Below are 16670 nucleotides of genomic sequence, written 5' to 3' on the forward strand. Positions count from 1 at the left end.
TCATTTTTATTTTCATCTTCACTCTGGCAGTTCTGCTTAAGCGGCTTCCTTAAGCCCAGGCATCTCTCAGCAAGCACTTGATAGTGCAGAGCCTGACACTCTACAGACCTTGCTCTGGGGCAGGCTCTAAACAATCCCTGTTAATATTCCAGCAGCGCCTACTTGATCGACTCCGTGAGACACAGCCATACATTTCCCAGCTGCTTTTGGATTGACCACAGTCAGACACTTTGTGCATCTCCCCACCCCTTTCCCACTTTCCTTAGTGCATTTGTGGACATTTTTCCTCGGTGTGGGAGCTTTTATCAAACAGTGTTAGCGGCTGCAGTCAGACCGACCAGACACAGCACAACTACTGCTTCCTTTAAAGACCTGGGTGTGAAAGGAAACAGATGCCTTCGGGGAAGATAATTCACTGACAGCAGGAGGCCCGGGTCCTCACTTAGCTTTATCTGTTAGGAGTTTAAGGTCTTAATGTTGCTTAATGTCCTCGGGCTTCAGTTTCTGCCTGCAGAAGCCTGCCCTTTGCAGGATTACTCTGAGAACAAATAGCCCACATATGTGAAGTGCTTTGAATTTTTTGGAAAGCCTATGAAAGAATATGCAGATGGTCTCCAGCTTAAAATGTTTGATTTAGGATTTTCTCACCGATATGTAAAAGTTGTATCAATACAACCTCTGTTTTTCACCTTCAGTCCAATGTTCAGTAAATTACATGAGATAGTCAACTCTTTGGTATAAAAAGGATTTGTATTAGATTTTTTTTTTAATTTTTCATGATAAGGTTAGGCTAAGCTATGATATTAAGTAGGTTAGCCATAATAAGTGCATTTGACAGGATATTTTGAGTTTATAGTTTGTTTATCTGGGCATTGCCCCTTCATAAGTAGAGGGGTGTCTGCGTAGCAGTTTAGGTTAGCCACAACTGATTGCAAGCTATCTTGTTTGCATTGTGAAACTGGAAGGCAGTAAAAGGTGCTCACAGCTCACTGCTTGGCGCGTAGTAGGTGGAAGGCATTAAAAGGTAGCTCAAAGCTCTCTGCGTGGCACACAGTAGGTGTTCCTCAGTTCTTCCTTTTCCTTCACACCCCTCTTGCCTTCCTCCTCCTTCACACCCTTGCCTAAGATGCCATTAGCTTTTCCTCATGTTCTTGTTTAGAATTTGTTATGAACGACCTTCAGTTTTCAGGAACAAGATCTCATTAAATATTCTGAGATAACTGTGCTTTGGGGCAATTAAAACCCGAGAACGCTGTCATGTCAGCATGCTTGGGGGATATTTCTATCTTGTGATTCTAGAGGACAAGTAAGCCAAGAGCTGAACTCATGTAGTCAGAAAGGCCCAGAGCCTCAGGAAGGGTCTAGTTAGGGAAATGCCTCTGGACAGTTGTCCTGTCCCATCCGTGTGGGTCCCCCCACCCCAACACACACACACACACACACACACACACACACACACACACACACACTCTCCCAACTCCTCTGGTAAGGGCTGGACTTGGCTTGGGCTATTCTGCTGGTTCAGTGCTAATGGAAGCTGGAGCCTGGGTCAGGTATGTGCTTCTTAAGATGATTTTGGCTTGTCTGAATTTTTAAGATTCCTGTATTCTCTCTCCCTTGGTATTATAGAGTAATTTGTGATTCTAATGTTGCCGCCCATTCTCTCAAGCCTTTAAAGCATAGACACCTTGTCGTTAGTGAAGAAAGATGTCTGTAGCACTCCCCCACCCCCAACAAGTTAATCACCAGGAAGGGGCCTAAGCTGGGACTGGGCAATGAGGAGTGAATGCGGTTGAAGAATATGATGCAGCTGAGCAAAAACGCCATTAAGAAATCCACCACGTTGTACAATCCATATTGACTTAAAATTAAAATAAAAATACCCACCGGGCAGGGTGGAGACTGTGATGTGTCCAGTTTCTATCTCCTGAGGCCCTCTTTCCTTCCTTCCTTCCTTCCTTCCTTCCTTCCTTCCTTCCTCCCCCCCTCCTTTCTTTCTTTCTTTCTTTCTTTCTTTCTTTCTTTCTTTCCCCAGTTCCCAAAGTGCAGTAGGAAATGTAAGCCAACCTCAAGCCTTACTTGGCTACAGCTGTTTCCCTCGAATGGATTAAGCCCTTACAGGTTAAGTTTTGTTTTCTCAGAAAAGGAAAATTAAATCCTCTTAGATAGAAAAGGGATTTTAAATTTTGTCACTTCTAGACAAGGAATGAAATACCTCCTTTAATATAAGAATAGGTAAGAATGTAGGGATTTGGTCTACAGAGCTAATTCCAGGACAGGCTCTAAAAACCACAGAGAAACCCTGTCTCGAAAAACCAAAAAAAAAAAAAAAAAAAAAAAAAAAAAAAAAAAAAAAAAAAAAAAAAAGAATGTAGGGATTTGAGTTTGCAAGTCACTGGCCACTTTTCTGTCCATCCTTAGAGACAAATTCTCTGTGCAGGCAGATTATGAAGGGCTGACTGATCTGTCGCCAGCAGCAGAGACCTGGACAGGCTGAGGGGGCCCTGCCAGAGGCCATGGCAGGCCAAGGCTACAGTGTGCTTAAGCTGGGAAGCCCTGGACCACAGCTCTGCTCCTTCTCATCCATCTTCTTCCCTTCTGCCCTCCCTGAGACTTTCCTAAAAGTTGAGGAAAATACCTTCAGTGAAGCTCTAGAACTTTCTGGCACCCCATTTCCGTATTTTCCAGAAATAATTCCACAGGCAAGCGGAGACCATGTCATTGCACCAACCCCTGTGGGGGGAAAAAACAACACAGTCACAGAAAATTGCTGTGCCAAGTGGGAGCAAGAGTGAGGGTGTGTTTAAACAGAACTCCGTCCTGTCCTGGAGGACAGCTGGCCCAGATAGATGAGTTAATACTAGCGTTCGTCTTTCCATCACAGCTTAGGACTTACAAACTGTGCCTCATTCTTTTATAAACCAATTAAACATGTGCTGTCTGTTCCTGGGAGTGAGCCATATAAGTGAACCCGAAAATATGGCTTATTCATGACTTTTTCATGGCCACAATTCGTAGACCGAGAGAAAAGAGCGTCTACTTGCAAAGAGCCGGGACTTCACTTGTCCACTAGGGCCCAATGACACCTGGCACTTAGCAGGAGCACAGCCTGGCACACGGCAGAAGCAGCACCAGCTGTTGTTGAGTTTGTGTTGTTTTTGATTCAGCGTTTGGAAAAAGTAATCTTTGGAAATGGCTTTGGCATATAAGCCTAGTTCTTGTCATCTCTATATTACATTAATCAGGGACATTTGGGAAAGCATTTTCCTAGCCCCTCCCAAATCATTGATTATCATATTGTGAAGAATGTGGCTTATTGATATTTCTAATATCCAAATTTCTGGTGTTTGTATTGTCTTTATATCCCCACCCAGGCTCTGCTTCCACACAAACAATATCCCAGCCTGGGCACTGCTTCCACACAGTCCAATTGTCCTGATTTGTTGCTTGTTGAATTCCTTCTGTCTTACCCGGTCCCGGGCACAGCACAAGAGACATGTGGGTATCTATATGCTTTGGAAAGGCTACCCAGTCTCCTCACCAATGCATGTTTATGTTTTTGAACCCCTGCTGAGTGTATCCATGACAGTCGATTTACAACTCTGTGATTGCTGTCACCGTACCTGTAGACCAGCCCCGGCCCAGCTGATTCTGCCACAGTCTCTGAGATGCTTGGTTCTCATCATCTCTGTGTTACACTAATTAGGAACCCTTGGGAAAGCATTTTCCTTACACCCCTCCCCCAATCTTTGATCCTCATATAATGCGAAGAATGATCAGATGCGATTTTGAAGGTTACCTATTTTATGGTAGAGCTCTGGCAGCTGGACCTCCACCTTCTCTCTCTGGAAAAGATGGTACTCGGCTTGTTCACAGACGGGTGGGATCATGTTGAACTGTCGTGCGACAGAATAAGCCTCCTAGGGAACAGAAGAGATTGCAGCTGAGCTTCTGCTGGTGAGCACTGGAGCTTCATGCGATGCATTTCCACAGGGCTCGTGCACAGCTCTGGTCATAAGCCTTACCAAGAGAGGTGCCCAGCGTGAGAAATCTTTATTATTCTTTGGGAAGGTTAGACTCATTAAAGTCTGGGGCGAATTAGTCAAAGCTCGAATTGTTTATTAGGAAGATTTTATTTGAATATGGTTAGGTTCTTAAATAAAACTCAGATAAACACCCAGAAAGAAGTGGTCTCTAAGTGGCGTGTTATGAGCAGAATAATTTCCAACAAGCTGATTGTAAGAAAGCTAGAAGACTCTATTCCCATATCTCATTAGCTTTGAAGTTCTATATGCTTTTTTTTTTTTTGCCAGCAAAGAACTGCTAAAACATGATTCCTATTGGAGATCTGGCCCCTTGCGTTTGTTCTAAACTGCTGGGCTCCAGCCCTGCCAGTCGTCTCCCTAAGGGTGGAACAGATCCTAAAATTCTAGCGCCATGACATTGTGATAAAAGTCTCAGAAGAGATTGCAATTTAAACGTGGTTTCTAAACAACAATGTCGCAGTGCTCAGCAGCTATTAAAACGAGACATCAACTCACCATGATCTCCATCGCGCTCCACCTCGAGGTGCCCCAGTACATTGCCATGCCTTGGTTGATCACGTGTGTCATGGCTCGAACAATTTCTGTGGGAACCCAAACAGTATCCCATGAACTCACCTCCTGTACAGAGCTATGTGTTTTCCCATTCTCCCTCTACGAGTTAGAAATTTGATGTGTTTATCTGATTAGCATAGTTACTCTTACTCTGGTGACAACACACATTCACCGTCAGTGGTTTGGAGGCTTGACAGTACTTTTTGGTAAACGGACACTTCATTTTCAGTTTGCAGCAATATTAAACAGTATTAAAAATGTAATGACCATCACGGGTCTTCCTTTACTTGTGTCGCTCGATGGTTCTTGTTCTGAGAAATGAACAGAGTATCTTGTCCACAAAGTGAGAAGGGAGGGAAAGCGTTTGTTTTGACTGGAGAATGTACGGTCACAGAGGATGAACAGCCTGTCTCTTCTGTATGGTGGATTTGCCGAGCTGTTCCTTATCCTCAATAGCCATTTAATAGAGATGACTCAATAAGTGTGTCTAGCAGAAAGATAAACATATAAAATGCCGAACAAACAGCTGAAGCCACAGGGACTCAGAGCCCACTTTGACACACCCTGGCCTTGACTGCTTTGAACCAAACTTTGTGCTAAGACACCAGCGTCATTGATTTCACCAGGGCCTGCCGGTGGGCCCACCCAGCTTACACTTTAGCCTCTTTGAGTTCAGCATCACATTTCCTAATCAGGAAGATTAATCCTCTCCCCATGGGGTGGAGCTAAGCTAATCCTCTTGGCACCAGCCAGATGAGCTACAGACCTGGAGGAATGAAGAGTCTCAAGTTCAAACTGGCCAAGCCCTCAGACAACATTGGGTTTCTTTTGCTTCCACAAAGCCCGGCAACTACATGCTTAGGATGCCAGGTCCCCGGATGTACTTAAAGGGTCAAGGTCTTGGACTTCTTTATGTCCCAAATAATACCCATAGATAAGACGTCCTACAGAACAGAATCTTTGCGCAAGATAGAATTGGGATCGAGATATGCCTTTCTCTCTCTTTTTTCTTTTTCCTTTTCTCTTTTTTTCCCTGCCTCCTTTCATCTCTCTCTCCCACTCTTCTTTCCTGCTCTTTGGGAGTCACTGGACAGCCTTGACTGGCCTGGAATTCGCTGGTAGATCTACTGAGTTAGGGCTAGGAATTATGGGAATTATGAGAAGCGTTAAAATGAGGACATCTTGTGAAGTATGGAAAATGACATTTTTAGCGTGATGGACAAGCATGCGGAGGGCCCTGAAAGAAAGACAGAGCTCAGTGAGTTCCAGTGATTGAAGCAAAGCTAGGTAGCAGAACCCAGCAAGGAAGCATTGGAGTTTCAGGTAAAGTTGGCGGAGGGCGAACCAACTGTATGCTATTAAGAGTTGAGTGGACTCAGTGCCATTTTTAGGCAAGGAAATGAGAGAGATGTCCTGTACTCAGAGTCTGCATCTCAGAATGCCATCCTGCCTCTGCTGTGAAGGATCTGAAAGAGGAAGCCCTGGAGTACGGGACCCTGGGAAGAGTCTGTGGCAAAGAGTGACCGGGAGGGTTTGGTAATTAAGACAGAGTGAGTGTGGCCCTTAGCGGGCAGGAAGGGATCAAGGCCTTCTCCCAGATACCCGACTGTTTACAGAGAGGAGGGCCGCCGTGGAGGAAGACCAAGGCAAAGATGCCTTTCGGACGTGAGAAGCATGGGGACGCTGTGGGTGACACTGGAGGACATGTTGAGCTGATGAGTCTGAAGACACAAGGTGATGATGGCCCCTGCTGGACACTGGTGTGTCAGGGAGCGCAGCTTTCCTACTGCTGTTGCAGTGGTGGAAGTCTGAAGAGAAAAAGAGAAGAGGTTTTCACTGCCAGCATGAGGTCACAGAGAGGACCCTGTGCAGCTGACTGGTCAGAAGCCAGTGGGGAGGGGCATTTTAGAGCCAAGAAGGAGAACTGTGGAGTGGAACACAGGGAACAACCACGTCAGAGGCTGCAGACAGTGTCTGCTGGATTCACACACACACGCGCGCACACACACACACACATAGTGACTATAGACATGAGAGCCATTTCAGGGCCATTATGAGGGCCCAAGACCAGGCTGGAGAGATGGAAGGATGGAGGGCAGGCAGGTTCGGAGACCGCCTGTACAGACTCGTTCAGTGGGTCTTCAAATGAATGAAGCAGAGACAACAGCAGTTCAGGGGATGCTCAGGGAGAGTTTTAGTTAAAGATGGGAAGGTGAGAGAATATCTGGGCGCCACTGGGAATGACCTAGAATGAGACCCATTGTGAGGCTGGGAAGGGAGGGGAGAACATTGGGGTGAGAGAGAGGAGGAAGAGTGCTTGGGGGTGGGGGACACCTACTGAAAACAGGGACCCGCTGGGTTTGTGGAGTCAGTGGGAAATGGGGTTTCATTGGTGATGTCTTCTCAGGGGACTGTGACATAGTGAAAAGGGTGGGCGGGAAAGGTAAGGCAGAGGTTCACAGGCCTTTAGCTGCTGGCCACGCCTTCTGCCTGTTGTGTGTTGCTCTGGAGAGAGGGCAGGGAGGAACTGGGGAAGGAATTCTTGCCTGTGGAGGAGGCTCAGCAGCCAAAGGAAAACTTGTAAAAGAATTGAATAGGTAGCAGCTTAAATTTAAATTAAATTCTTGAAGTAATTATTTATTGATTCATATATTTACATATAAATAGAATTATATATTATATTTATAGATTGGTTGGTTGATTTGTAAAGAAAAATCCCCTGAATTTTGCTAGCCTACAGCATCTTATTGGTGGCTCAGGTAATTTTTTACATGATGCTCACTTGTAAAGACACTAGAGGGCAGCATTGTCGAAAGAAAAAAAAATCCGGACACTAATACTGTTTGCTTGTGAATTATGGAAACTCATTTTATTTATTTTTTAACATAATAGAGAAATTTAACTGTAAGATTTTAAAATAAAAGTGGTGACATTTTTATGTATTTAGTGTGTGTGTGTGTTGGGGGGTGCAGTTACATTCGTCAGCCAGGGTAGTTTGTGAATGTCGTAGGTCGGAAGTGGGTTCTCCTACTCCAACACACGTGAATCCCATGGATGGAACTTGCAGTAAGCGCCTTTGCCTGTTGAGGCATCTGGACGGTCCGTAGAACCGCACTGAAAGGCTGGTTAGTACCAGAGCATTGACTCTGAGTGGGGGAAAAAAAACCCAGAATGAGTATTTAGGGTGCTACATTCTTGGGACTCCAGAAAAAAACACCGGCGAATGTGGTCAAGTCTGTTTCCCCGGGACTGATCCTGGCTCTCTCAGTCCAGATGTTTTCATCAGCCTCAGCCCCTGCTGTTGCCAGCTCTGCCTGCACCCAGAAACAACCTCCTACCCCATCCCTCAGGTGGATCTTTGCCCATGTAAAGACTCTACTGAGGTCTATCGTGTTCGGCGGGCTGAGGCCCTGGCACAAACATTTGAGAAACCTGGTATGGTTGCTTCACTTGCTTGGACCTCTGGTCTCAAAGTGTAGCTCCCAGGCCACCGGCTGCAGCAGCAGTTAGAAGCTTATCGCACGTGGACTGCAGATTGTAGTCACGTGGTACAGTCACTCTGACACCCTAAGTCTGGTTACCGCTCCCTGTGTCCTTCCCAAGCCGTGTCAATGACCGCGTCCTCAATGCTTCCTTCTCTTCTGTGTCCAGCTAATAGAGCGCTTCTTTTAAACTTTGCCTTAGTCCTTATGCAAGCGGATAGTAATACAGACACCCGTGTGCACCCATACACATCGGCACGTACCGGATCACTGGAGAGTCTGATAAAAATACCTGGTTCCAGGTTTTAGTTTCCATAATGGGACTTCATGCCCCTCCTCTCTCCTCCTTTCTCCTTGTCTCCCACTTTATCCCCCCTTTCACTTTCTCTCTCCTTTCTGTCTCTGAGTAGAGTCTCTTTATGTAGCTCAGCCTGGTCTAGAACTTGCTAGGTAGCCCAGACTGCCTTCAAATTTTCAGTCCTACTGCCTTAGTTTCCTGGGTGCTTGGATTAACAGATTCCATCTGTGATTATAGGTATGTCTAGCATATATATATATATTCAAAAGTTTGAGAAAAGCTATGTAATTGGTCACAAGGCTTTGTCAGATCTTCCCAACCTTTCTCAGGTTGAAATTTTATTCTTCAACGGATGGTTCTCCCTGGGGCTGCTAGATCAATTTTGCTTAGTATCTTATTTCCACCTATAAAATTAAGAGGCATTAATCCACTGATGCCGTGGCATTCACTCACGGCTGGTGCAGCTCATGCCCGTAGATGCTTGTGACCCTGAAGCACCAACCCAAGCTGCACAGCCTGCGTGTAGAATGCGGCCTCGGTTCCTTCTCAGAGAGACCCAGCCCTCACATTTTAATAGTTCTTCTTCCAGTAATGCAGTTCATCTGTGTTTAACATGGGCATTTCATGCTGAAGGAACGGATACAAATGTTTTGAGTAGAAAGTTTCGGGTGATAGATATTTTTAATTTCGAAATCAAAGCGCACATAAATCATGATAGCTTACACACCCGCCTCCATCACCTTCTACTAAATAAGAAATGGCCCCAGCACCTTGAGAGCTGTAAGCAGATACTAAGATTGTATGGACAATGAAGCATGAGGACTAAGGATGTAAGTGTATAGAAATTAGCGGTTAGGTCACACGCAGTCACTCAAGTGAGCCTCGACATAGAGACAAAGGATCAAGCCAGAGTCTGCACAGCACTGTACTGCAGTTTCCTTTGACTGTGGTGAGGCAGTAGACCGGGAGTCCATTGGGTGTGGGCATGACTTAATGCTGGGATACTATGCGAGGTGCTGAGAGAAAACCCAAACTTACTGTATTTAGGATGCATTTTTTTCTGTATTCCCCAAGCTTTACATAAATGTGTATTATATTTTTGTAATGGAAAAAGAAAAAAAGAAACAAGAAAACGTATCAGCCAGGAAAGGCACCCCTTCCAGCAAACATGTCACAGGTCACTAAATGCTGCTTTTCCAGGCGGACAGTTGGATGTGGGCCACGTGGTGTGGCTTGATTCTGTGTGCTTTCACAGGCTTTTCTTGATGAGGCAAGGGATCAAAGTTGGTTTTAAATTTTTCAGCTTTCTCCAGAAATACACCTGTTTACATATCGACATTCTAGGGGAGGATCTGAGTCTGAGGGAAACTCTGCAATTTTGTTCTGAGTTTAGGTCTAAAGTCTAAGACGTAGCATCGGGTCACCTGGAACTAGACTTGTGCATTGCCTGGACGTAGCTTTCTTATCTTTTAGTTCTCCTCTTGACTCATGGTTTCCCTGAAATAATTTTATTCTCACATCTGGTCCTTCCAACTTCTCTTCTAGACTCCTGGTCTGCTGATACTCTCCAAGATGTAATTATATAGAATATGGATAAAAAATTGTTCTATTGGGAACTCACCAAGGCCAGCTGGCCTGGGTCTGAAAAAGCCTGGGATAAAACTGGACTCGCTGAACATAGCAGACAATGAGGACTACTGAGAACTCAAGAACAATGGCAATGGGTTTTTGATCCTACTGCACGTACTGGCTTTGTGGGAGCCTAGGCAGTTTGGATGCTCACTTTACTAGACCTGGATGGAGGTGGGTGGTCCTTGGACTTCCCACAGGGCCGGGAACCCTGATTGCTCTTTGGGCTGATGAGGGAGGAGGACTTGATTGGGGGAGGGGGAGGGAAATGGGAGGAGGTGGCAGGGAAGAGACAGAAATCTTTAATAAATAAATAAATAAAAAATTGCAACACAAGTTTCGACATTTTCCCACTAAAACCTGGTGATTTCAAGTTATTAGATTCTAATTGCCACATTTGCTTAATACTAAGCAGTAGTATCTAAAGAGACATGTCCTGTCCCAATCAAAGAGAGATAGTGTCCTTGATAAATATAGAATGCAAAGCAATTATTTAATAAGTCAAATGTTTTAGGATCAATGAACAATAGAACAAATTCTAATTAATTAAAATAAAATTTGTTGGGGGCAAGGCAATGAATGAGTAAAATTAAAGAAACAAGCCTAAGCAAACTTAAACTCCCGGATTGTGAATTTTTTCTTGGTAAGTGACGTATCTGTGAAGCCACATGCTCTCTAATCTGTAGGTTAAGGGAAGGTGTTTCCCGACATATGCTAGGATATCCTTTGACAATGTAACTGAAGTCACCCTGTAATAAAGGAACTTCCATAGTTTGAACATGGATGTACTAGCTATGTTTTCTGTTGACTTGAGACAAGCTAGAATCATCTGAAGAGAGAACTTCAGCTGAGAAAATGCCTCCATCAGATGGGCCTGTAGCTAGATCTGTGTGGAATTCTCTTGATTAATGATTGATGTGGGAGGCTCCAGTCCACTGAGGATGGTGCCCTGGGCAAATGGTCCTGAGTTATATAAGAAAACAAGATGAAAACAGGCAGTGGTGGCACACGCCTTTAATCCCAGCACTCAGGAGGCAGAGGCAGGCAGATCTCTGTGAGTTCGAGGTCAGACTGGTCTACAAGAGCTAGCTCCAGGATAGGCTCCAAAGCTACAGAGAAACCCTGTCTCAAGAAAACCACATAAATAAATAATAAATACAATAAAAAAATCAAGATGAGCAAGCTAATAAGCCATGTTCCTCCACAACCTCCGCTTCAGTTTCTGCTTCCAGGTTCCTGCCTTGCGCTCTTGCCCTGGCTTCCCTTGGTGATGAGCTAACTTCCTTCCTCCCCACCTTGCTCTTGGCCATGATGTTAATCAGAGCAATAGAACAAGAACTAGGACGGCAAGCTTTTCCCTGATCCTATCATAGAGGAAAATACTAAAACGTGAAAGGGTATTTTTGCCGTCTACTGAAATGTTTAAGTTTTATGCTTGTCATGTTTCTGACCTGCAGGTTATTTTAGTGTGTAGATGGTACAACCTAAGGACCTGGTTTCATCTATTTCTTTTTACCACAGAAAATAGACATTTTCCCCTGACTGTGTATTAGAATTTTTTTTTTTTTTTTGTCTAACTTGAAGCAAGGTAGGGTTATCTGGGAAGAGGGAACTTCCACTGAGAAAATGCCTCCGTCAGATTGGCTTGTAGGTAAGTCTGTGGTGCATTTTCTTGAGTAATGATCGATGTGGGAAGACCCAGCCCACGTTCAGCTATTGAGTGGTGTGATGGGTGTCCAGCCCTTTCGCATTGTGATAGCGAGTTATCATCGACAAATGTGGCGTAGCTCTCCTGGGATATATGCAAGGCCTGGTCCTTGCCCCATGTATGTATGTATGTATGTATGTATGTATGTATGTATTTATTTATTTATCTTCTAGGCCACATTGCTATGGGTAAAGTCTCCTCGCTAATGCCTGTTTCCGGCATCTCCATGGGTTGAGTATCCCTCACGGAATGTTATATCCCACTGTTTCAAATCACAAGCATTCAGCATTCAGAAAGTGTTGGATTTTGGAGCATTCTGGATTTCAGATGTCCACGTAAGGGGACATCCTCTGATAGTTCCTCTGTATTCCTCTGTCAGTTTCCCCCAGCCAGGAGGAGTTACCGAGGTTTGATAGCGATAGCAAGTGCTGAGACCTGGCAGCCACTTCCTCGCTTTTCTCATTGCCGTGTCCAAATATCTGACGAGAAACGACACAAGGTAGGAGTAGCTTATTCCACTCACGATCTGAGGGGACAGTCCTCATCGCATGGAAGGCATGGGGTTGGGAGCAGCTCCTAGCTGTTGTAGCAAGAACTGGCCTGTACCTAGGCAGATTAGAAAGCTGTGAGGGGAGAGGAACTTCAAGTCTACCTCCCAGAGACCCAGCTCCTGTAGGTCAGCCCCAACTCAAGAGATTCTGTAACTTTCCACAGGACAGCCATCAGCTGGGGACCATGAGCCTGTGGGAGACTTTTACATCTAATACATAACATCAAGGCCTTCTCTTCCACTTCCTCATCTTCAGGAGTCTTTTAGGCTCTTTTGGGCCTTTAATTTTCTTATGAATGCTTAATTTGCTTATCATATTAACTTTCAGAAGGCAGATTTGGCTGGCATAGATCTATTTTAGCAGAATGGACAAGTTTAAGACCCTAAGCTTTTCTGTTCATAGTCTTGGTCTGGTTCCCCACTCAGTCTCCCATACATGATATCATCTTATAAACATTACAAATTTAAAGTATGCAAAGCTTAATACAATTCTCTATATAGTTCCTGCACATTAAAACTATACCTACCTACTTAATGGATTTTTTTTTCTTGCCTTAAGGCTTTTTGGTTCTATCCCTTCCTTTTCATTTTTTTTTTCTTTTCCCTTCCGTCAGTTGCTCAGTCCTTTCCCAAATAAATCCACTGGGTCCTCTCCTCTTTCAGGCTCATCTCCTCATCTTTGTCTATCTATATAGAAAGTTAGAAGCTGATAGAGGAAGCCAGCACTGGATATGGGCGTGGAAGTTTACCAGGGAGGCTCATGGGTTAAAATTCATTTTTCTAACACCAGCATCCTTTGTTGAGAATGGGTCTGTGTTAGAGAAGTGCTTGCTGCAGGGCGTGTTCCTGGAGGGAAGGCTGTCCAATTTCTCCTGGGGCCTCGGATACTGTGGTTCATGCTAGTATATTTGTACATGCGCCATGAAGTCCCTATCATAAAACGTGGGCAAGATAATTTTTGACCTAGAACATTCTCCAAGCCAGATGTGTTCCTAGATGTGAGCGGCAAATGGTGGCTGTGGAGGAGGAGACGCGTCAGCAGAGGCCCTTGCAAGAAGAATTCCAGGGATGTAGCTGTCACTTATGATGGGATGTACTTTCTATGTTACAGCGACTTTTGAATCACCGATGCTCCTGTGCGTAATCCACTACCCACGTTCCTGTTACTAATCCAATAAACTCATTGGCTCACCAAGCTAGACTTTTGTTCTGCCATCAGTGACTTATCTGGGGGGGGGGAATAGATGCCTCTTTACATTTCCCCAGGGACGGGGACACAGCAAGTGGTATAGCCACAATCTCATTTTGTGTTTGAAGAAATCAAGGCATGGAAGGATGAAGGCTCCTTTGTGCTAGTTTTGAATTTTCCCCTTAACTTCCATGCCCAAAGAAAGGAAACAACACATCTTTTGTTCCTTTCACTCACATTTGTATCTAGTGCCCAAGAGACAATATTTATTGTATTCTTTGAAACATAGAGAGTGGCAATACTATCTGAATCGACTGCAGAAACAAGCCTTTGGGCATGTCAAAAGGAAATACATTGGGCAAAACAATTGCTGAAGAGTCATTTTCCAAACATTCATTGAGCTGCTAAAAAAATAAATTTACCCAGCTCTGCCAGTCCTACATGGCACCTACTGTACCCGTACCCATTACCAATGGGACAGCTATTTCTCTGATTGGGAGCAACCGTCATTTCGTTACAGCTACTGACTCAAGGCTTTTATTTCCGGTGTTTTAAGTTACCTGAACGTCATTCTCATTGGTCGACAGACGGATGCAGAATCTTGACACTTAGCTTCTTCTTCTATTATCCTGTCTGGAGCCTTTTATCCTACAGCTGTCTGTGTATCCGCTGCTGGGGACAGGCTTTTAACTATATTTTAAAAGGCACGCTGTCTTGTGGATGAAAGAATAAGGCAAACAACATGGGAGAGATTGATCAGGGCAGAGAAGATATCGACCCTAATGAAATTTTCTACCGGCAAATCCAGTTTAATGATCCAAAGGAAGCAGTCTTTATTGCCCTTTTAATAGTCTGCGCTCGCTGTCTCTTTGGTCCTGTCATGGGGAGATGTCTGCAAGTGAAGCTATCTTCATCTTAATGACATTAAAACCTTCTCCTCTTCCATCCCAGACAGCTCCTGGCAGCCCTTAATCCATTTTGGCTCTCTCCTGCTCGTCTACATCTGCCGGGTATCCGGTAACCAAAAGGCGGCTTTTAAACTTGAGGCGTCAGAGTAAAATAACTTTCTCATGCTTTTGTTAGCTAAACTACCTGGTCAAGAGGAGCGACTAACCGTGTAATACTCTTACGAGCTGTGTCTATAAAAATACGAGGCTGCCCCGGGTGGGGGCTGGGCAACTCGCACTGCAGAGCTGTTAGGAGACTGGCCTGTTGTTTATAGTTTGTGCATGAGATGAGCAAAGGCTTGGACATTGGTGGCTTTGGTCCATGAGGCAGACAGAGGCGGGGCTTTTGGGAAGTGATTTGACCACAAGTGCTTTGCCTCTGCAAAAGATGTGACAAGCACACCTGGCCTGCGTGGGCCTGTCCTTAAATGTCCTGTACTTTATTCCTTGTCCCTATTTCACCACCCTGCATAACGTCTGCTTATGCCAAGTCTTTCTTTAGGGCTTCCCTTCCTATTCGTGAGGTTCTTCCCCACCCTTCACTCAAAAATGCCAGTTCTCCTATTTTATCTCATAGAATCCTCTGTTAAGGATGGATTTAGTGAGTATTTTTAAGGATACGTCAGGGCTTCCTCTCTGAAAATGGCCATACACACAGCTCTATTAGACAGCTTTGGCTTTATGACAAAAATGTAGGCAAGCTTTCTATTGCAGACCATAATAAAGATTTAAGATGGCAGCATTTCCTTCATAAATCCTTGAGTAAGATTGACACAGAGGAAAAGTGTCTCGTGTTTATCCTGGCTCTTGTTCTGCTCCCCTGACCTCGCACTCACCTGTGACACACACAAACACTTCCTTGCCCTTCAGGGGAAAGGTGCACCCGCTCTTGAGGCAGAGCCACAGGAATGTGTCGGGGACAGAGAAGGTGTGATATACTGTCCCTCAAAGGAAATTGTTCTAAACAGGTACAGGAAGTGGTTTGACAGAGTTTTTTTATGTTCTGAATATTTGCCTATTTTCATTCTAGATTTATGAAGCCACTTTGCGACAATGTTAAAGATTCTCTGTCACACCTAGGGTGTTAAAAATAATAGTTCACACTTACATAGCACTAGCACGGTTCCTGGCAATGTTCTAAACACTTTGTGTTTATTAAAGAATCGATTCCTCAGGACAGTTTTATCAAATAGGCGGTTATTGTTGTTTTCTACAGGAGGGAACTGGGACCAAAGGAAAATGAGTAAATTGCTAAAAAAGAGGCATGGGGAAAAGATGTTTTGGGGACTCCTGGAGTAGGTGGGAGAGGGGAGTTTCGGGTGCACAAAACTGTCAAAGAATAAACAAAAGAGATACTGCATTAAACAAACAAACAAACAAACCAAAACCAAGCACTTTTCCCTGGGACAGTAGTAAATCAGCCAGTCCCTTCCCAGCCAAGGTTCTGGGGTGTACAATGTAAGCTTCTTGGAGAAGAAAAAGTTGCTAGGGCACCCTACCTGCATGGTGTTGCCTAGGGAAGTGTCATATGCAGACGCCATCTCCCTCTGGTCACTGGCAGCTCTGTGAGCATTTCTTTCCTCCTCGCTTGCTTTCTCTCCTCCACAGCATGTCCCTCTGCTAGGTGTCTTCTTATTGAAGTTTTTACCGCCATACTGTTTGTTTCTTACCTCCTCTTCTAGATTTCATTTGTCCCACAGGGCGAGGCTTTCTTCTCTTTATAATGCCTGTGCATGCCATGGTGTGTAGTTGGCATGCAGCCAACAGTAGCTGAGAGGGCCATCTTTGGACATGGGTCCTGTACTCTCCAGTGGTTCTTGATTGGGCTACCCTGAGTTTCATATGGTGACATTTTAAATATATCCTTTTGGTGTTTCGAGAAAAGATCTTGACAGTTTGATCTTTCTGGGAAAGAGAGTGGGGAAATGGGAGGAAGAAACAGAACTGCATCCTTCTTTTCTTAAGAGAGTATCTTGGTTTTAATATTTTCAACTTCCCGTCTGTTTTGTTTTATGTGAACTCCAGTCATAGGTATTTTCTTTGTCTCGTTTTATAAAAAATACTCATTTCTAGTGGGACATTGGGTTTGTTCTGTAACATCGCTTTCAGTTTCAAAGCCAATGATGGGATACGCTCCATTTCTCCCAATAAATGACAATGTTGGTGATACTTTCTTTCCCTCCCGACTGCTCTGCACAAGTCCTCCTGTCTGCTGGTCCTTAAAACTCACAACCTGGTCTCCTTGTATACGTCAGGTATGGCCTATATT

The 16670-nt window shown here is 44.5% G+C and overlaps 1 protein-coding gene across 2 annotated transcripts in view; it reads right to left on the minus strand.

Annotated features, from left to right (window-relative positions):
• The window catches only part of Kcnab1 (potassium voltage-gated channel subfamily A regulatory beta subunit 1), a 338359-nt gene that overhangs the window by 16283 nt on the left and 305406 nt on the right, over window positions 1–16670 (minus strand). For both annotated transcript variants that reach the window (XM_041659149.1, XM_041659150.1), the window contains exons 9-11: window positions 4542–4627; window positions 3800–3920; window positions 2639–2733 (exon numbers count right to left, since the gene is read on the minus strand). In XM_041659149.1, the coding sequence (XP_041515083.1) occupies window positions 2639–2733; window positions 3800–3920; window positions 4542–4627 (302 nt within the window). The remainder of the gene's footprint in view (window positions 1–2638; window positions 2734–3799; window positions 3921–4541; window positions 4628–16670) is intronic.

Source organism: Microtus oregoni, unplaced genomic scaffold, assembly GCF_018167655.1.
Source record: "Microtus oregoni isolate MIOR12 unplaced genomic scaffold, Mior012 000010F_ref0000083, whole genome shotgun sequence".
Lineage (NCBI taxonomy): Eukaryota > Metazoa > Chordata > Mammalia > Rodentia > Cricetidae > Microtus > Microtus oregoni.